At 39.5% G+C, this 22,275-nt stretch overlaps 2 protein-coding genes and 2 non-coding genes across 8 annotated transcripts in view; all 4 read left to right on the plus strand.

The window, feature by feature from the left end:
- The first annotated feature begins 109 nt into the window (after positions 1-109).
- Positions 110-18,662, plus strand: nt5c3a (5'-nucleotidase, cytosolic IIIA). Of its 3 annotated transcripts, none has more exons than XM_030749751.1 (9): positions 110-264; positions 448-643; positions 15,102-15,200; positions 15,691-15,760; positions 15,898-16,030; positions 16,147-16,236; positions 16,334-16,496; positions 16,619-16,819; positions 16,988-18,662. In XM_030749751.1, exons 2-9 carry the CDS (start codon positions 506-508, stop codon positions 17,087-17,089), a joined length of 996 nt encoding a protein of 331 aa, XP_030605611.1. In that variant the 5' UTR covers positions 110-264; positions 448-505; the 3' UTR covers positions 17,090-18,662. The 3 variants fall into 3 exon arrangements, with proteins under 3 accessions (XP_030605611.1, XP_030605612.1, XP_030605613.1); XM_030749752.1 differs by having other exon boundaries at positions 115-264; positions 426-643; XM_030749753.1 differs by lacking the exons at positions 110-264; positions 448-643 and adding an exon at positions 12,384-12,439.
- A 951-nt stretch (positions 18,663-19,613) lies between these two features.
- trnap-agg (transfer RNA proline (anticodon AGG)) lies at positions 19,614-19,685 on the plus strand. The gene has a single exon. It is a non-coding gene; the product is annotated as a tRNA-Pro (tRNA).
- A 573-nt stretch (positions 19,686-20,258) lies between these two features.
- Positions 20,259-20,330, plus strand: trnap-agg (transfer RNA proline (anticodon AGG)). The gene has a single exon. It is a non-coding gene; the product is annotated as a tRNA-Pro (tRNA).
- Positions 20,331-21,075: 745 nt separating this feature from the next.
- Positions 21,076-22,275, plus strand: part of bbs9 (Bardet-Biedl syndrome 9) — a 182,720-nt gene continuing 181,520 nt past the window's right edge. For all 3 annotated transcript variants that reach the window (XM_030749748.1, XM_030749747.1, XM_030749749.1), the window contains exon 1: positions 21,076-21,275. The gene's annotated coding sequence lies outside the window, so the exon portion shown is untranslated. The remainder of the gene's footprint in view (positions 21,276-22,275) is intronic.

Consider the following 22,275-nt stretch of genomic DNA (forward strand, 5'->3'; position numbering starts at 1 on the left):
CTGTTATTCCACTTATTACAGCATTTTTGGATTACATGCAGATGAAAAGTTTGGGTTTAGCGCGCATTTTGGTGCTTTTATTTGGTACTTCCTGTTCGAGCGGAAATTTTACTTTGAATTTATCAACTGGGAAGTCAGGGAACGAAGAAAACCACTGTTCTGTAAATTCTTGTGTATATATCCACAAGAAGACACAAGAAAAGCTCACGATGGTTTAGCAGAGTTCAGGTTTTTGGAAAGGACTTCTGTATCAGAAGCCATAAGGTGAGTTTATTTTGAATATATGCTTGGAAAGCTATCGATTTTAAGATTAGCCTAGTAGCATGTGTCAAGCTTGCTAGCTTATGTGCTGCTGCTAAGCAATTGGCAAATTATGATCTGTTTCGATTTAATTTATTAGAAAATCACATATTTTCACCGCATAGTGACTGGTCCTCGTCTGTATAGACGATCATTGGTGATTGCATCAGTAGGAAGGACGGGACTTGTCGGTCGGCGGCCTGTCATGGATAGGACGGCCGTGGTGAAGGTCGGAGCCGCGGCCACCGCCAGTGTGTGTGCTTTGTTCAGCGGGGTGGTTCTGGCCCAGTACATCGTTGCCAAAAAGAAGCGAGCTGGGAAGAAAACCAGAATCATAGAGATGGTGAGTAAAAGTCAAGATAGCCGCCGGCCGCTCAAATTTTCTTGCGCTTCTTCTCTAAGTTTCACGGTAGTGCTTCTATTTCCTGATTATTGTTCAACGGACCAAAAAACAACCAGTAATTAATTTTTTATATATGTCTATAAAACCAACACAAAAATCACATACACATATACGCTTCATATCTCACCAAATATTTTTATTTATTTAGGATTCCATTTCTTCATTCAAAGGCATATCTTTATGTTCGGCTGCTTTCAGCACTGCTGGTATTTGTTTAGACTCTCTCATATTGATCTTTCTGAGTTAACTTAAGTAGTTACTTCCTCCAGACCATCAGTGTGTTTTTTAGACCCCATTTCTACTAGACTGCTCAAATCTTAAACATGATCAATCTATCTGTATTAGTTGTCTATGTACCACAGGCTTTTAAGGTGGCTGTAATTAAACCATCCATCCATTCTCTTCAGCTTATCCTGTTAGGGGGGGTGTTGAAGCCTATCCCAGCTGACATAGGAGAGGTCACCAGGGCCAACACAAAGGGACAGACAACCATCCACACTCACATTCACACCTATGGGCAATTTAGAGTTTCCAGTTAACCTAACGTAATGATCATGCATGTCTTTGGACTGTGGGAGGAAACCGGAGTACCCGGAGCAAACCAATGCAGACACGGGGAGAACATGCAAACTCCACACAGTGAGAAAGAGACCTGGGCCAAGGTGGAATCGAACCCTTCTAGATGTTATTCTAACTGTGAGGCAGCAGTGCTAACCACCGTGCTGCTGCCCCTGTAATTAAACCATTACTTAAAGCCATCACTTGACCCAGCTGTTTTAGCTAATGCCAATCTTCAACCTTCCCTTTCTCTCAAAAATTCTTGAAAGAGTAGTTGTAAAATAACTAACTGATCATCTGCAGAGGAACGGTTTATTTGAAGAGTTTCAACTGGGTTTCAGAATTCATCACAGTACAGCAGCAGCATTAGTGAAGGTTGCAAATGACCTTCTTATGGCCTTTGACAGTGGACTCATATCTCTGCTTATCCTGCTGGACCACAATGCAGTTTGCAGTACTGTTGACAATAAAATTTTATTACAGAGATTAGAGCATGCCATAGGTATTAAAGGTACTCTGCCGCAGTGGTTTGAATCATATTTATGTAATAGACTCCAATTTGTTCATGTAAATGGGGAGTCTTCACACACCAAGGGTTATTATGGAGTTCCACAGGGTTCTGTGGTAGAACCAGTTTTATTTGCACTATGCATGCTTCCCTTAGGCCAGGGGTAAGAAGAAGGGGTAAGAAAGAAGTAGAAACATCCTCCAAGGAGCTACTTTTACTTTCTTACTTTGAGTAGATTTCAGAGCCTGTACTTTTTTACTTTTACTTGAGTACAGAAGTTGAACCAGTACTTCAACTTTTACCAGAGAAGTTTTTAACACAAGTACTTGTACTTCTACTTAAGTACAGAATGTCAGTACTTTGGCCACCTCTGCTCCCCAGTGTGTCCTGGGTCTACCACGGGGCCTCCTCCTGGTGGTAGTACCATTTACTACAGCATTCCTGACTTCGCGCCATTACCCATAGTTCTTAGCAGAAGCCGGTATTTTACTTCCATTTGAGCTGTTGTTTACAGTTGCGGGCTTACACACTTGCCGTTCATTTAAACATTTGGCACTGCAGTTTCTTTTACCTGGCCTAAATGGTACCACATCAGAGGTGGATACATTGCAAGGATGTTTTAAAAAGCAGCGAGGACAATTCAGTAACAGTGCCTCACCCGTCACTTGTGTAAATGACATGAAATTATGGCCTGAAGTCAGCTACATCGACATTATCAATTACTTTGTTTTTTCCGAAGGTGTTGATGGCGAGGAATCACATAATTATAAGAGCACCAGATTACCTTCAAATAATCAATAAAGTAATGCTGAACAAACAAGGCAACGTTGTTTTCCTTAAAGCAGCTGTAGAGCCGAGCCAGAGCATCGGCCAAGCTAAGCACTTAGCATGGGTCGTGCTAAGGGAAAGTGGAGTGGTGGAGACAGTCAGCTGTTCCTGTATCAACGATTAGGGAAATCATGTGGTCATGCGGCAGCTATTCTGTGGAGGGTATGTCACTTATCTGGATATCAGAATGTTCAGATCACTGAAACAGAAACACTGGACTGGCTGAAGGCTGTGATCGGGGAGTTGCGCAGCTGTCATCTTGCTAACTGCTACGCGTTTACATGAAGGCATGCATTGTTAAAGCTTTGTGTGGGCTATATGCTGTAGTGTCACACTATAAATAAAATAACGTAAAAAAAATAAGAGGCTGTACATTAAAGGAAAACTTAAAACATAAGGAAAAAATACAGTAATAGGATGTGCAACTGGGTAGTATAATTTTGGGGAAAAAGAACAAATTTACAGAATAAAATAATTTGAAAAAATGTACAGACTGATGTAGTGACAACCGACAACAACACAAGTTGAATCCGAGCTCATGTTCCAACTAATAAAGCCGCCTGTTACAGCACAAAGTAACCAAATTTTGTCATTAACTCTGGCTCTAACTTTGGGTAACCGGAAGTATAAAACCATACAGTGGAAGTAGCAGTCTGTCATGGCAGCCTACGTATGCTCCTCCAGACACCTGTGGATAAAATAAAATAACATCCCATGGCCTTCTATGCTGTGTTATTTTTCTTCATGATTTTGTTCAGTTAGAATACCGTCTGGAAGGTCTGGGTTCGATTCCACCTTGGCCCAGGCCTCTCTCTCTCTGTGTCTGTGTGGGTTTTCTCCAGGTACTCCGGTTTCCTCCCACAGTCCAAAAACATGCACTTACTGGGGTTAGGTTAATTGGCTACTCTAAATTGCCCATAGGTGTGAATGAGAGCATGGATGTGAGTGTGGATGTTGTGTGTGTCTCTCTGTGTTGGCCCTGCGACAGGCTGGCGACCTGTACAGGGTGTACCCTGCCTCTCACCCTACGTCAGCTGGGCTCCAGCCCCCCCGCGACCCTGAAGAGGATAAGCGGAAGTGAATGGATGGATGGATTTTATTCTCAGTCCTGGTCCTGTTTCTTTTGTATGTAGTTTGGTTAATTCCTTGAGTTTGTTTTCCTGCCTCCCTCTGTGTCTTTCTCAGCATAATGTGCCCTCCCTCTGGTGTCTTGTCGCTCATGTTTTGTTCATTCATGCGTCTGTTTCCTTGCTTATTATGCCTGCATTCTTCCTCTGTGTAAAGTCTGCATTTTTGCTTACATGCTCAGTTACTTCCTGTTTTACCTGCCTGTTGAATTGTATTCAATTCAGGTTCTGCATCCTTCGGAGGACCCGGCCTACATAGACCGGGTCCTCCGAAAACAGCAAAGGCTGGAAGTGAGTGACTGTGAAGTTGGACGTTCTAGCCTTCATTTCTGCATCACCTGCCCTTACCTCAGCAAAGCTCCTGTTGCCTAGCAAACCGTGACCATGCAAAGCACAGCTGTGGAAAAGAAGCTGTTAAAGTGGATCTCGAACTTTTTCTCCTTTTTTTTTTTTTTTTTGTTTTTTTTTTTTCTAGATCTTAATTCAAAGTCAGCTGTTAAATCATGTATAGCACATTTCAACATCAAGGAATAAAGATGAGTGAATGATTCATTTCCACAACAAAGGAAACACTGAAATAAACCAAACATCAACCATTAGATATCATCTGAGTGAATTATATCGGTCTTTAACTTCCACTCACAAGCAGAATTGTTATTTATATCAGTGTTTGGCTGTATTATTTTCACAAGAAGATGATCTCGGTCTCACTCTCCACCCTGCCAATTATGCCTAGCCATGGTTGTTGTTGGGTTGTGAAACATTAACAATAAGGTATCTCTGCTGTTTGCCAGTAGTGAGTTATGTTTTTCTTAATAATATAAAATAATTTATTAGACACCTGTATTTCTTTCATTGCTTTGTCGAAATGTCTTTGTTATCAAGGCAGCTCCTTCAGTTTATCTTTGACACACCCAAAATTGGCATTTTTGTACAAAAGGAACTCTGACATGTTGTACTAACACTGACACCAGTATTTTAAATCTTCTTTAAGATTGGTGGCTTAGTGGCGAAGCCGGCGACCACATACACACGCCACGTTGCGGTGCGGGCGGCGCAGGTTCGCGTCCCGGCCCGGCGCTGATTTGCCTGCGTATCTTTTCCCCCGTTTCCTGTCTCTCTCCACTGTCACAAAAAGCCGCTGTGGCCAAAAATGGGGAAAAAAAAAAAAGTTTAATCCCTTTTATTTATAGGATTTCACTGTTTACATTGAAGTGGAGTGTGGGTGGTGACACCAGATGGCTCAAATAGTCATGATCTCAATCTCTTAAGCCTGCTGTCAGATAAATATTTATTCTTTGCCACTATATTTTTACTGTCACTTACTGTGTTTCCTCTTGAAAGTCAAACCAAATAGCAGAGCAGTGAAGTGTTTGATTAGTTATTTACTTTGTTTACTCCGGCATCATCAGTTCGTGCCAGCGACTGAAAGGGCATTACCCATTGGTGGTCTTTTTGGGTCATATTGTGTACAAAATATTTCCTAACATTGTACTGATTAGCTGAAATAGAGTTCTTAACCATTTCAGAGATGGCATTGCTAAACACCAGCTACATTTGTTAATGTTGGAAAGGTTAGTGTGCTGTGATGGCTAAAATGGGAGAAGAGTTCAGATCAACAAGAAATGCTCTCTTGGTCTCATTGTTCATTTTATCATAGTATAACTCTAGTTATACTAGCAGCACAACATATTTTCCAGTTGGCCCAGTTGCATGTTAAGGAACTCTGGCTTTAGAAAGATCCTTTACTGTTGTGTATGGTAAAAATCGGAGAGTAAGGTGAGTGGTGTTTATTTGGTTGCAATTTCCAACTCCACCACTAGATGCCACTAAAATTTACACACGGGTCTTTTAGGCGAAGGAGCTTGCTGGATCGTGTTTCTCTGGTTTGACCTCAGGAGGGCAGAACAGTGTAAATTTTCCCTTCTGCACCTATGCCAGAATCTATTGTATACACCTGGTATTTAAAACAGAATTTCTAGATATTTGAATAGAGTATGTGTTTGAAGAGAGAAACTAGATTAAAACAACCCGTCAGCTTACCTGGAGGTACATTTGTTGGCTGTAATGATGAATACACCATTGTAAAGAAAATGTGAATTTCAAGTAACAGGGTGTTGGATTGGACTGTTAAGAGATAAAAAAGCTGAGTATCCTACAGCTGAAATAGTTGGGAATGATTTACAAATAGATATTTATTACACATGTTGTATTATAAGTAGGATACCAGGAGTGGGACAAAAATTGATACCGCATAGTATCGTAATATTTTGTGTGGCCATATTATATCAATACAGGGACACCAATTATAGATGTTTTGTTAAATAAATTAAAAGGGCTTATCGCAATCTCATACGCAAATGTAATAGCTAAATGTGAAAATGTGTTAATTATACATTTCTGTATGTAGACAGCAACAGAGATGTGATTTTTCAATGATATCATGCTAATTGCTATATTATCAGAAATAGATTGCATGTAATTACCAACTTGACTCCATCACAGACTGATATCGGACTGACTTTGCCTTAGGGCAGAGTCAGTCTGTGATGGATAATAGCACAGTTTCTACAATTGACCAGATCTACGTCCTGGTCTTTTGTGACAGTGTTGGTGTGTTTGACTCATTTTGCAGGAAAAAAAAAAAAACCCTCAAGTGAGATCACTTTATTTTATTGGATAAAACAGATATTGACAAAATTTGAAGACATCATTTGCAATAGAAAAAACATGATAAATATCTATCTGTCTATCGCTATCAATTATTGCAATACTTATATCACATAATGTTCAAGAAATGCAGTAACATCCTATCATGAGTGAAATAGGGTGTCTGGTGATTCCCACTTTTATAGCATACTGTTATATTGTGTTCCCAAGGGACATCATAAGGCAAAGACTGTTACAAATTTCCCCCATTGTGCTCACTCATTGCATAATTTTTATTTATTTTATTTTTTTGCGTTTTTGGGCACAGCAGCTTTTGTTAGCAGTGGAGAGAGACAGGAAATGTGGGAAAGATACAGGGGAAGACATGCGGGCAAATTGGCGACAGGCCAGGACGCGAATCCGCACCGCCCGCGCCGCAATGCGGCATATGTATGTGGTCGCCAGCTTGACCACTAAGCCACCCAAGCACCCCTCATTGCATAATTTGTTGGCTTTTATCGAAAAAGAAAAATATTTTACAGGTGTTGCTGGTATTGCGTGTTGTGAGAACTATTGTTGTTTGCCAGACTTTAATACCAACCAGGGTTATTATAGTTAACGAAAACGAACGAAATAACGAAAACTGAAATTGAAAAAACATTGTCGTTAACTGAAATAAATAAAAACTATAATTAAAAGGAAAAAACGATAACTAATTAAAACTGAATTGTGAGTTTACAAAACTAACTGAAATTATCGATAAACTGACTTTCATTTTAAGCCTTGTGGATTGATATGAAATCATTGTTTCCGCTCTCGGAGTTTAAGCTGGGAGCGCCACAGGACAACTGTGTGAGTGCGCATGTGCGTGCGCTCACCGCGCTGGTCCGCAAAGTAATGGCTGCGGTCTGCCGAGAAAGCGGCAGAGTCCCGTATGGAGGTTCTTTGAGTACAAACACCTGCACACGACCACAAGGTAATTAACACACACAATCCAGCTACACAAGCATAAATGCGGACATGAGGTCGGCAACTTCTGTAGGTTGTGTACAGAGGCCGCAAAGACCCTGCAGGTTTAATTAGCGAGCATCTAACCAAGCTAGCTCTAAAACAGAAGCAGCTTCAGGTGGTGAGAACATCAGGATGCAGCTGGATTTGAGCTTTGACTCCTTCAAAGAGTTTGTTTTTGTTTAACACCACATGTAGGTGTTATTAATCTGCTGCACTGATGCTGAAGTTTATTGTGGAGTTTATTGTAGAATTTATTGAGTTTGGGAGTTCATGTTTTTCTTTGTTTCTCCCTGTTGATGTTCATGTGTGTCCTTAATAATACACATTTTAGCATGTCTTGTGAACAGTTGGTTGTTGACTATATTTCTGTAAACTGTATCTTTTGTCAAGTTTTCATTACACAATAGTCACTTTTGCGCCTTGAATCTTGCACCTGATCAGGTATGAAAATACTAAAACTAATACTGAAACTAACTGAAACTAACTAAAACTAAGCATGAAACCAAAAATAAAAACGAGAAAAACCACTCTGAAAACGAATTAAAACTAACTGAATTAGAGAAAAAAAAGTAAAAACTAACTAAAACTAAACTATAATGTAAAATCCAAAACTATTATAACTCTGATACCAACGAGCAGTGTGCGTTCAGAACCTCAGTTTGGACCCATACATAGGCTTGATTGTCATCTTACAAAAAAGAGAACGCTTGAGATCAGAGTTGGGTCGTCACTGAAAACTATTTTCCCTGTGTTTTTTGATATCTTGAATGCATAAAAACATGGATTTCATTTTAATGGCAATAAAATTTTCAAGACAGAAGAAGAAGCCTGGACTTAGGCAGTTTTAGCCTCTGATGAAGTTGGCAAGCACTTACTCCAGCGAGCAAACTTTATCATGAACAACAGATTGCTGCCACGCTGACAGCCATAGCAGCTCCCCGTGTGGGTGTGGTAACGGGAGACTGAAGGCTTGCCTTGATACAAAAACTGGCACTGTGTCACACATTAATCATACCCAGGCTCGTATTGCTATCAAAACACACGTTCTTAGTCTGTATAAAAGAAGCAAAGGTTGGATTAATGTGGGGTTTCAGCTTTGACACATCCATAGATGTTCAAAATGATGATTGTTTGGACTGGTGTGGTGAGCGTATACTGTAATGGTAAAGAATTTTACCGTAGTTAGCGTTTGAATTGGTCACATTCTGAGTGGCTGATGGAAATGATACTTCCTCTTCTGTTGTGCCATTTAAAGAGGACCTGCGACCAGAATCTATAAAATCTTCATCAGACCTGAGTCCCTCCTGATTTAACAGCTCTTTGGTTTGTGGATGGAACAGGGAGACAAATGCATTAGACAACATTAAAAATAGATGACTGTGGTAAGACTGTTCTGCCTGACACTTCAATGAAATTGTTGAAGATGTTGTTTTTTTTTTTCTTTGTACAAAGTTAGTATATTTAATGAAAGCATGCAGAATTTGAACTTCATACTTTTCCAAGGTAGTCGTCTCTCAGGTTATGTTCACAGGGGATGAAGTCATAGCTCATGAACATCAGGGTGGAGATACACTGAGTGAGGCTATGCATTTAGTCCTTGATCTTGAACTTTGACCTGGGCACGCAAGGATTGGGTCACAGCATCCTGAACCTAACAATAACCTCTGTTCAGACTCAAGTGAGCTATGGGATTTGGTCATTTGAGACAATTTAACACTTTTTGGGAAGCTTTTTTTTGGTCTTACAGTAACATACATGCAAAAAAAACAAAGGCAGAGAAACTAGCATTACTGTATATGACAGATAAGTCTTTCTAATGAGTTAAGTGAACATAAATTAAGTAAATAACACAATTATGTTTCTATACCATGCAGCATCTTGGGTGGGTGGGCCATCTCTCCAAGGCTATGATAGAAGCCATGCAAATTTTGATATTAAAAATCCTTTTAGGTCTTTATAGCCACATGCAAATATGCAATATTTTCTAACCAAGCAAATTGAATGTGGATTTTTTTTTTTTTTTTTTTTTGTTGTTGGTGGTGGTTTTTTGGGGGGTTTTTTAGGGGGAAAAACAGATGAATTCATTCTAATCAAACACCTGGAAATACTAAAACCTGTGCAGTGCATGGCTCGGGATAGCATTCTAATATCATGTAATCAGCATGGATAAGACAATAATCCCACTGTATGCCTAAAAATATCAGAGCCCTCCATTGTTTATCCCCGTGGAACTGGCAGTCTGATTAGAACTGGCTCTTGGTGCAAGGATAGATGTTAGTTGAGTGTTTGCATTTTGGGTGAGCTGTGACAGCAGCTAGATTAATGTTGTGGAAAACAAAACATATTGCACATTTCACACTAAAAGTAATGCCACACATTTGCACAGAATTATTCAGGCATTAAGACACTTTTTGCCACTTGATTTGCATAACCAAAGTACAAGAAGGCAGTGTTTGAACAGAAACTGTGTTATACTGCCTCATAGCTAAATCAAAGTCACTGGACCTCCTCTTGTAAAACTGGGGGGGGGTCAGCTGTTGGTGCTGTGTTCCTGTGAGGCCCATAGATGTGCTGCAGGGACCTGTTGTGGGGGATGAGGTGTAACCAGAGAGAGTTGACCTAATTTCTGGGTGTTGTGGTATGTGAGGCAGTCAAGGCCATCAGAAAAGAAGACGAGGTCAACTCATGATCCTGTCCCTGTCATCTTATAGCAACAACACCAGCAGTGCAGACAGCAGGGAGCCAAGCCTTGCTCAGCGAAAATCAAGCCTGCAGCGTCGGGTCAGTGTTGCACAAAGGTCCAAATCTTGTTATGCAACAGTTCCTTTTTGCGTTCTCTGAAGTGCTGATAACAGAATTCTTATAGGCTGCACCCACTTCATGAACGTTGTAAACAGACTTGAGGTGCTTACGTACCCTGAGGCTTCAGCAATAAATCAAAGAAACTTAGATATGGCATCAAGGGCCAGATTTACTAAACGGGGCAAAAATTTGCACTGTTTTCCAAACACAGGCACAGTCAGTTTTTTCGTAGTTAAATGTTGGTGCGGTCAGCAGTAAAATGCATGTCACAAATGTTAGTAAGTCAGTTTGCGTGCTTGATTTTTAAATATTCCTCTCCCTATATTTTGCGGCTCCCAGAAATGCATATGTAACAGGGTCCGTGGCAAAAGTCTGAGTTCCCATCTCTTATACCCAAACTTATCACTGCACTGTCTTTGTAAATACCAACAGTCCTGTTTTTTTTTTTGTTTTTTTTTTACACCATAACCCAGTTTTACCTAGTGCAACTCATTAGTAAGTCTGGCTTTAATTTCATGTATGCAGACTATACAGTGCCCCCCCCCCCCCCCTTTTTTTTTAAGGGTCTTTTATTTATTTTTAAATATTTTCCTCATTCAAACATTATCTGAAATAGTATTTACTTGTGGCTCATTCATTTATCTGGCCTAAACAGCATGACACAAAATATTTACCACATTTTATTATATGATAAATATAACCGTGGACTGCATGAGCAATGCTCATGCATGCAATGCTAATTTATTTTTATTTTTTTTAGTGATTGATATGCAAAGATGCATCTAAGAACATTTTCATTACTCCAGGAATTTTGCTTCCCTTTGATGTTGGGAATACATTAAATTCACCTTTAACAGAGTCAGTATCTGCTGGCTGGTGCTGGACCTTTGGGACTTTTGGGAATGATTTTCAGGAGTTATTTGGTGGAGAGACCAAATACCACTGCCGGTGATGGATTTTACTGATGCCTTTTTTTTGACCTGATAATATAATATTCAAACAAGTGGAATATCAGCTGATATGAGAAGGGTTATGTCAGAGCTGCCTTTTTAACATAGGCCAGTTAACAGCATGTTTTCCATTTTGTTATTTATTCACGTCTTTAATGATACTATTGTGTACACTCCACAAATACTACAAATAAAAATGAAAATCATAGTGAGTCAGTAGTTATTGGTCATAGCAGCGTCTGCTGAGCTGAGGGTGTGTTTCACTGCTAAAACAAAGCTATCTTAATTTGTAACAGGAAGAACCGATTATTCTTAAAACAATTACCTAATCTCGCTTTTACTTGTCATTTTATATATCGATCTAATTACTTACTAATTACTTCTTGACTTGGAGTTCACAAAAGTGTGCCAAACATGTGAGACTTGACCAGGTTTCTAAATGTTATCCATCACAAGCTGCAGGTTTCTCAGCCAAATGCCAAGACGAGTAATGGATTTTACTGATAACTCTATTGATCAGACATTTTACTGATTAAATTACATATCAGCTGGTTGATTACATATTGGTAGAAGAAGAGTAGCCTAGGAGTTGACTTTAATACAAGAACTTGCTCAGCCAGACTACTGACGTATGCGCATATATTTAAACATTTAGGACATGTTCAGACACAACCAGAAATGTAAAGACAGGGTAGTTTGCATGTTTCTGTGTTTGTGCAGATCTGTGTGATCAGCACCAGAAAGATGAGCATAAGACTGTAAAATATGTGTGTGTGTGTGTGTTTGCATGCATGTGAGGCATGCCCGTTAGTTGATGTGTCACGTGTGACTGACCACTGTAGGACCAAACAGCCTGATACTCACACTGAACGTTGGCCCCGGTGACTTTTAATGCATTGTCAAGCATTTTGCTGCATTTGTGCGTTTCTGCGAGGAGAGGTGTTAAAAATGTGCATGCTCAGCAGCAGTCATCAACCCCTTCTAATTGATTTTAAAGGTTGCCTTTACAAAAAAAGAAAAGAAAAGGGGTCAAAGGTCACATCACTGGAACATCACTGAACCAATGCCATTTTCCTCCACTGGCTCAGTTTCACAGCTATTTAAGTGTGTGTGTGTGTGTGTGTTGACAGAGGTCACTGTATTCCAGTGTTTGTGCTTGTCTGTGTAAGGGGAGGGCTCATGTTGCCTAATCTATTTTCAGCAACAGCCCCTCCCTCTCTTGCTGTTGCTGTAGATATATAAGGCCTCTGGAGCCACACAATCCTTTCTTCACTCTCGTTTTAGCTGAGACACCAGACCTAAGGTAAGTAAGAGTGTGTGTGTGTGTGTGTGTGTGTGTGTGTGTGTGTGTGTGTGTGTGTGTGTGTGTGGGAAGGTGGGGTGTTTGGGTTTTAGACTGCAGGCAGTTCTGATATATATTTATTGTAAAATAACATTTAGTTCAACAATTTCTTGCTGCCAGTGTTCACAACATTTTTAAGCATTTTCATGTTTGAAACTAAAAAGTTTTAGTTTAAAACGTTGTCTTGAATTTGGAAAGACATTTCCCAAATTTGGTGATTTGTAATGTTGTTAGACACACAAAAAAGCAGGCTGTAAAGCAGCATTTCATAATAAGTGAGTTTAAATGTCACTGCCATTAGTGAAAAATACCCTGTAAAACTGTCCTTTCATTATTTGAGTGCTTTTAAGTAGGTCACCCCTCTGGCAGAGCATTAAATCTCCTTTAAACAAATGTAATCTTATCCTTCTCAGAGTGACTCACAACTCTTCTCTCAACAGATGTGAAATTAGAGAAAATGTTTGCGTGCTTGAACTGAGGTTAACTGTTAGCTTTTTAATGTTTTGAGTGTCGTGTTTAAGGATCAGAGTAATTTATGAGGTGCTAAGATGTCAAATTGTGTATATCTACTGTAACTGGGTGGGGGTGGTTGTGAGATGGTGAAATTGCTGTCTGTGACATATAAACACACATAACCGTCCCTTGAAACATCACAGAAAACAACAACAACAAAAAAAAAAATCACCAAGCTTTTCTGGACTTTCACCCATCATTGGCTTAACGTACCCATTCCTTCCTTGTGAAATAACGGGTGTGGTGTTACTCAAGCTGAATTGTTGCACGACATGCTAATTTAGCATCTTTACACAAACACGCTCATTCCCTCGAACACATGAGGTCACTCGGCCTGTGGGAGGACTGTCAGACAACATTTGAGACTGGCCTCCTCTCGACTAATTGCAGGTTGCTGTCTGTTATTTGTTGCTCCATGAAACACAAAATTATAGACATTTTTCAGTGAAAGGCGTATTCAGCAGCGGAGGCCCAGACTGTATTTAAAACTTAGTCTCTGGAGCAACAAAAATTATTGCAATGATGCACTTTGTTTTTATTATTTCCTCCATTTGTCATTCAAAACCTGTCCTGTGTGAGTCCTTAAACCAACTTGGCAGACCATCCAGTGGTGAGACCATAACAGCCACTCTCTGATCAAATGCATGTTTATGCACCAGATAATAATCTCTCATATTGTGAGATTGTCTGTGAGAGAGTGTGTATCACAGGGAAACATGTAATATGTGTCTTATTTATTCAGTAATGTTGGGTTGAATCATATCTATCTCAGAATATGCTCAGAGTCCTTTAGGAGTGTCTTGCCACTTAGTAGCCATCTTTGCAATGTTCTGTGGGCTGAAAAGTCTAAGCTGCCCTCTAAATAAATGGTGAGTGAGGGACAATGGGACATAAAAAAAAAACTGCAAAAGTATAAAACAGCATGTTGATTATGTTGGTGTGACACTAGTGCCTCCCAACACACTTCATGCCCTGCAATTAGACATTATGGATGCAGTTAACCAGGAAATATTATAAGCATCATGACATGAGATTTATTTTATCTGAGCTCCACTCTAAAGTTTCATGGCTGCCTCCTGCAGTTACAGTGCTACTGCACTGACAGACATGTGAATACAGACGTATAAACACCTGCCAGAGTACTCATAACCACCTTTCATGGTACTTCCTGCTACAGTAGGTGACACAGGGGCCACAAATTGCCAGGACTCATACACGAAGATGCACTCTCAAGGAAAAGACACAACCAACTTGTAACTGGTAGAAAGTGATGGAAATATTGTTGATAACTGAAAAATCAAGTCAAATTCTTTACAAAATATTTCTAATTTCTCCTAAATTCAGTCAAATTCTAAGGTTGCCTGGTATATTGTATATCTAAAAATGCACAAAATGATCTGAGTTATTCTGCTGTTTGTAGCATTTAGAAATGTCAGCAGATTAAAAGGCAGGAATTGGCATTAAATTAAAATGAATGAGATTTTATTTTTTGGGGGGGCTCAGAAGAGTTTGTTTGGTGAGGCTTCTGGATGAAAACTGATTGATAAAAGTTATGGGGCAGCTTTGAGGACAATCTTGTCCAGCGAGAGAGAGCTCATACCGATGTAATTAACTTAAAAACAAGGGTTGAAGTTTACCTCCTATCTGCAGGGTGTCACTGTTATACAACACTGACAGATTCCAAACATCAGCTGCTTCATGACCCTGAAACTCTGTGCGCACACCAGGGAACACTGTGTTCATATGCTGGAGGTGGTGCTGCAGTGATTGTAGTTCGGTTTGAGTAAAATGCGTATATGGGAGGTGCATTCAAGATAGGACAGGTCTTCAGTTCCCTTGGCACGCTCTTTGACACATACATTTCAGATTTAATTAATTACAGTTAAAATCAGCCCCAGGTTCTCTTTATACCAAAAAACACCAGGAGGCTCTGACCACATACCTTTAGTCTTAAGTGCTGCTGTTAGACCCAGAGCCTTCCACATATTGCTAAAGCTGAAGAATCTCTTCAGAAGTTGAAACAGTTACGTTGGTAAATTAATGTTTCACATTTTGATTTATAGGTCTCCTCCGCACTAATGTGCCTCTGCTTTTCTCTTTGTCCCTCCAGATGCCGCAATTCGAGAAGACCACAGTCCACATGAAGGACCCTGAGAGGGTGGAGCACATCATCTGCGGCCTCATCAAAGGAGGAGCTTCCAAACTGCAGGTAAAACATCAGTTTGAGATTAGAGCACGCCAGTCTGTTTTTTTTGGTAAAATAGCACCCCCTGATGGTGAAGAACCTCGTGAGGCTGCAGCGAATGGAAAAGCCAAATGGCCCAACAGGTTTCACCAGGCTTTAGCTGAATGCAGGTAAACAGTCCAAAATATACCTGTGACAAAAAAACAGCGTCTGCCCACTGGCCATAGTCAAATGAAAATGTATCTTATTATTAGCTTTTTTTAAATGTGCTGTTTTTAAACATAACTTGCACGGAACAGGACGTTTTGACCCAGGGATCCACTGGCTACCTGAAAAATGGCCTTTGCCCACATTGACTAAGTCACCAGACTAACTACTGGGTTCCTTGATTAGATTACTACTTAAATGAGCTGATTTGAAGGATCTTGGCTTCCCTTTAACGCCCTTTGTTTCTTTCGGTGTCTGATTCAGTCAGTTGTGGTTCCGGTAAACAAAGTGCTCTTGATTATTTCAGATCATCACAGACTTCGACATGACGTTAAGCAAATTCTCTGTTAACGGCAAACGCTGTCCAACATGTCACAGTAAGTAAAACACAACAAAGATTAGATGTTTCTTTATGTTATGAAGCATTTTAGGATGTCAGAAATGTAAACATAAATTCCCATTCTCCTGTGTTAATCATGCATTATGTTATTGTCATTCTGTTTCCTTTGCACAGATATCATTGATAACTGCAAATTGGTAACAGAAGAGTGCAGGCAGAAGTTGCTACAGTTGAAGAATAAATACTATCCCATTGAGATCGACCCTCACCTCACCATGGAGGAGAAATACCCGTTTATGGTAGAGTGGTGAGTCACACACAAACTACCACACCTGTACAAACTCACGCAATCACTTTGCTTTTGTATGTTGTATGTATGAGGCCTACCATTCTAAATGTAAGATGGCTTTTGTGTGTTTACAGGTATTTCAAATCTCACTCGCTGCTTGTGGAGCAGCGGTTAGAGAAAGACAAGCTTCCAGAGGTGGTCAGAGAGTCTGATGTTGCCCTCAGGTATTTGTTGAGGAAGACGTGGAGGAAACTAAATGACGTGTGTGAATCGTTTTGGAGCAGAGTGTGAATGATAAACTGTACCTGTGTTGGATTTCAGAGAAGGCTTTGAGCAGTTCTTTGATCGCCTGCATCAGCACAATGTTCCTGTATTCATTTTCTCCGCTGGCCTAGGAGATGTCCTAGAGGAAATCATCCACCAGGCCGGAGTCTACCACCCCAACATCAAGGTTGTCTCCAACTTCATGGACTTCGATGACAATGTGAGTCTCGCATGAACGACAAACTCCTCATTTCTGAGTCTTCTGGTGTTCACAGTTCATCTGTAGAGAAATTGAAAAACATTGGCTCAACAGGCTCATTGTCTCTTTTTGTTGTCTTGCAGGGCGTCCTGAAGGGATTTAAAGGTGAGCTGATCCACGTGTACAACAAACATGACGGTGCCCTGCGGAACACAGACTACTTCAAACAACTCAAGGAGTACTCCAACATCATCCTGTTGGGTGATTCACTGGGAGACCTCACTATGGCTGACGGTGCGCCCAATGTGGAGAACATCCTAAAGATCGGCTTCCTCAATGACAAGGTACCACAACCATGGCACGCATACGTAGATCCTAAAATATAGCAAAGATCTCGTCTGTGTTATCGGTGTTACAGCCATTCAGCGTCAGGAAGGCAATAATGGGATAGCACCTGAAGATCCATTACATGAACTGTCTCCTAACCTTTTCCTTGCGGCCTCTCTCTGCAGGTGGAGGAACGGCTGGACAAATATCTGGACTCTTATGACATTGTTCTGGTGAAGGACGAGACTTTGGAAGTCCCCAACGCCATCCTCCAGAAGGTTCTATAATTCCATCTCCAACTTGACCCCAAAACCACACCACACCCAGTCCACCTCTCTGTTCCCATCAGCTCCCATCATCCTCCTTCAACCTGGAGCCAGTCAGACTCTTAACATCCATCGGAACCGCCTCCACTTTCTCTGTCTCAAAAGACTTTTTACATCTCTTGAATGAACCGTTTTAAAGTCCACTCGGCATCCACAGACTGTCTCTGGTGTGTTTTGTCTGCTGCAGTAGTTTCTGATGTTCTCTCCCTATATATATTTTTATGAAGTAATAGCAAAAACTGAGGTTTAAAAAAACACAAGCTCTCACTCCATCTGAATAATTTGCACAGTATTGTTAGCATAGTTTTTCCTGGGAATATTTTTATTAAAGTAATGTTTGGGATGCCCGCAGATGTATGACACTGTTTTTTGGAGCTATCCCAGCATGCCCGTCACCTCAGTTATTCTGTGCAAATTTGCTGTTCTGTGTCAACAGGTCCGTTTTGCAAAGCGAGCTGTTGTTGTTAAACATGCCACACATCTGTATGGATATAGTAAATCTTAACGGGTGTGAAAGAAATTGAGAACATTTCTTAAAGGACCTTTTGGCATTTTTTTCTAGGAGTAACATTTTTGAATCTCTTGCTTGTTTACAGAAACATCAACAGGCAGTATTTATTTAGATAAACAGTTTTGTTGTCTACATGAGACTCTAATGATCATGAGAAATGAAAGGAAAAGCACTTTTAATTCTATGTACGAGGGGATTAAACCCCCTGTAGGCGTGCAGAGGTGACACCGTTTTGATTTATGGATGTAGGGAAAGATTCTTGGACAGAAAGGTTTACGTGCATTTTATTTTTACACAAATTTGCTCATTCATAGTTATTTTAGTAGAAGCAGATCTACAACTGAAACCTACGTGGCAAATGCCATTTTTAATTGAGATTCATTACATGACTCTCTTAGTGATGTATTCTCTGCACCAGAGATAAAAGGTTACAGACGTGTTAATTAAAGCTGAAGTAGACCTTTAGTCATCAGCAGTAAAAAGCCATAATAATAAAATAAAATATGGCACCTTACGCTTCTCTAGCGAATTAAATCTTACATTATATATCAAGTATAGTTTATTTTACCGGTACAGTAAAGAAAGACACCAGCTCCTGTGCACGGCTCACGAAAACCCAGCACACGACCTGTTTAATGTGTTCATCACTATTTCGTTCTAAATGAGCACTACCTCTAAAATATTCATCTTTATTTTTTGGGGAGGTTCGAAACTAAAATGTCTCAATATGTGTAGAATGTTGGCTTTGAATTTGTTTGTGTTCTAAATGTGCTGCTATCACCTGCATGTTGCCTTTTGTTATTCAGTTGTCAAAGACATGGGGCACTTAAAAAGATATATTAATAAAACGGGGGATAATGTCATACTGTATATGTGGGCATTATATCAAAATATGTATTATTTTATTGCATTTGGAGATATTTTCAGAAGTTTAGACTGGTGTGTTTTATTTTTTTAATCTGAAAGGCTTTATTCGTTGGTGTGAATAGAAAATATAATAAAGTAATTTTTGTGTGGCCATGAGCAGACCACAGACTGGATTAACTTCCCTGAAAGCTTTGGGTTCAATTCAATTCAATTCAATTTTATTTGTATAGCGCCAAATCACAACAAACTGTCGCCTCAAGGCGCTTTGTATTGTGGGTAAAGACCTACAATAATGTGGGATTTTAATGTGGATCATGTAGTGTAGACTGAGTGTTCCTCTAGGACCTTACTATACCATCGGTAGAAGTGCTTCACTTAGTCAGGAGGTCTGGTTCAAAATTGAATTTATAGGATATTTGGATAAATTTGAAGACGTGTTGTTGCGTCAAGTTTTTAATAATCTCGGTTAACCCAAAACTTATTCCCATTTGGCTATTGTATATAAATATTTTATTTACCTGTTTTAAATCTGTATGAGCAGAAAATGACAAATGAACCAGTAAATATATCAATCCAATATAAAGGTTGATCAAGAATTAAAAAAAAAAAAATCATAACTATTGAATCACAAGATCTTGAATGAATGAGTCAGTAAAAGTTTGATGTGCAGGACTGCACATCAAATTTTTATTACTCAAAACCATTTTAGAGTTAATTGAGGAAAATACTATAATTCCCTGAAATTCTAATTTAAGCTAAGAACGTTTCCAAAATGGGTAAATGCAATAATGCAAATACGTTCAGTGGTTTTTGAAGTGATCTTTTATGCATGCACAGTTTCTGGTCTTCTGTGGGGGTGGTTTCAAATTAATAATATGACTTTGCACGATACATGCAAAGAAAATGATTGAGACCATGGACTGATTATTTTGACGGTTTCAGATTTGGAAGTCATAATTTGGCTGTTGTACCACAAGAGGTCCAGCAGATGGCGCCCATTTACGAGCAACGAATATTTGAAGACCTGTTGGACACAGTTACAACTGAACATAGTCAACGTGGCATCTTTGAATCCCTGAAAAAGTCATATCCCTATCTTTATCCTGTGGCTCGTTGGTCTAGGGGTATGATTCTCGCTTAGGGTGCGAGAGGTCCCGGGTTCAAATCCCGGACGAGCCCTAGTTTATTAAGTCTTGATTTTTTTTTCTTACATTTGAAGGGACAAAATAATATTCATATCCGCCATCTATAAAGCACATCTGGTCGGTATCTGGAATGACATTTGATTTTTCTTAGGAGTCTAATCTTAATGAAGAAGATAGGGCTATTGAATCACTACAAAATGATTACTATAAATAAGAGAATGATTTCAGAAATAAAGTACAGCTCCTAATTAATGTCCCATAAGTCAAATGTAGTCCTGTAACATGGATATGATAGCAATGAATGCATTTTATTACAGTAATGAATTTATTTTATTATGTAATATATGCTGATAAAACATTTCAACTACCAGACTGACCCAAATCTGAACTCTTGTACAATACTTGCTGTATTCATGTACAATACTTGCTTTTGCTGGCATAAAGATTATAAAAAGGGTAATAGGAAAGCTCTCCTGCTGGGATTGGAAGAAAGAAATGGAGCCCCGTCAGTAAAAATAGGACTTTGACGGTCAGGAAACACTAATAGTAACAATACTACATGGCATGGGGCCTGTATTAAAATCATGATAGTCATTTTTCCACATGTGGCTCGTTGGTCTAGGGGTATGATTCTCGCTTAGGGTGCGAGAGGTCCCGGGTTCAAATCCCGGACGAGCCCGTTCGGTCGCGTTTTAAACTGTCCACTTAATTGTGAAGCGGAAGGATTCAAATTAAAAAAAACTTCTGCACTCCGACGTGGTGTGAGTTGAATTAATTAATGTGATATTACAGGTATTATCTGTACAGAAAAGCATGTGATGTTACTTCACCAAACAATAATAGACATCAGCGCTTCTCCGATGTCGCACAATTTATGAATTTTATATTTGCAAAATTGCTTTTTTTTTTTTTTTTTTTTTTACATATCACAGTGAGTGTAATTTTCAATATAGCTAAGTTAATAGGTATTCGTGCAACAAGTCGTAATAGAACATGTTTAATAAAAGCAAAAATATTTAAAGTCTTGCAAGAAAAGCGAAGAAAAATGTACTATATAAATAAGAACAAGTGAATATAATAAAAAGAAATAACTTTAAAAATTAAATAATTAACATACATACAATGAGAGATGCCACAGATACGGAGATGGTGCCAGAAGAATAACTACCAGATTTAAAAAAAAAACAAACAAAAAAAACCCTTTCTTAAACCTTTCTAAAACCTTATTTTTGTGCAAATGTAATAAACTTTTTCAGATTTGATTTGCGACTTTATACATATAGTTTTTAAATAAACTCAATTTAGATAATGCTTAAAAAGCAGAAAATAACACTCCCCATGTACTTGACCGAAGACGCTTCAGAATCGCTGCTGAGTGGCGACACCGGCGTTCGAGGCAGTCAGAGCTGTTGAACGGAGGAGTTTGTCCTCTAAAAACTCGGTTTCCCAGCAGCCACCTTTCCACTTCCGTTCTTGTGCAGTAACCCCGGCTTCTCTGCTGAGCGTCAGTGCCATGACAACAGGACGATGGCTGCATCGGCGAGACGGTGAGAAATGTGATGTTTGTGTGAGCGAGAAGTAACGAAGCTTCGACATTTTTTCGGACTGGCTCGTTCTTGTGAAGGTAAGAAGAACCCAGAACAATAACACAAGCGTTTTGTTACCAAAGGAAACAATGTGGAAACAGCAGCGACCCTGTTTCTGACCTGCTGTCGTGTAACCAGGGAACTTGAAGGGCTAGCTAATTAGCCGGCTAAGCTACACTTAATTCAGCCGGCTTGACTAATTCACCTGTGCAGGTTCACAACGACTTACAGCCGTTCTTGAATGTGTGTCACTAACTTAACTGTTTTGTCGTGCAAACACGGAGACGGTTGTTGCCCAAATAAGAGTGCATGTAGGTGTGAAGCAGTAAATCCACAGGTAAAGAGTCGTGTGCTAGGACTAAATCTAAAGTTTAAAGCCGATGACTGGAACAGCTAATTTACTCTTTGATTCTTTTTTTTTCTCTCTTTCTTGAGTGTTGGACTGAATCTCTACAGTAGCTTTTTGTAAACTCATCATTACTCTTAATTTTTACAGATATTGTGCGCACATTTAAGGCTCCAAACCCCATGAAAGTTGGCCCTGAATTAGAACCACAAACCGTTAAAAATGACGGGTTTCCCATTTCCTCATTATTTGACTGATATTTGCGCATCTTTTAAAGTATCATTTACAAAAACAAACAAACAACAAAGCTAACCTGAGATGCTTTGGTTTGAAGTTACCCAAAGTTCATAAAATAATACCCTCACCCATGATGAAAACATTAGTTGAGAAAAACCTAAAATACATTTAAAGCTATGAGCTAAGCTGGATACACTAATGAGCAATAGATTGCCCAAGGAAAGCCAGTGAAGTAGCTCAAAGCCATGCAGATAGCCACAGGATAATAGTGTAAGCCTGTAAGTTGTTGTGGTCAAAGAATAATACTGATCAGATTGTGTAACATGCTTACTCTCTTTTAAACATTGCTCTTTATGAAGTGACTTGGCGCTGTATTCCTTTAACAGCCTCCCGTTCCTGCATGGCGGTGCACTGCGAATAGATCAGATTCTCTTCATATGGATTAACTGCCTGTT

Source organism: Archocentrus centrarchus, chromosome 16, assembly GCF_007364275.1.
Source record: "Archocentrus centrarchus isolate MPI-CPG fArcCen1 chromosome 16, fArcCen1, whole genome shotgun sequence".
Taxonomy (NCBI): Eukaryota; Metazoa; Chordata; class Actinopteri; order Cichliformes; family Cichlidae; genus Archocentrus; species Archocentrus centrarchus.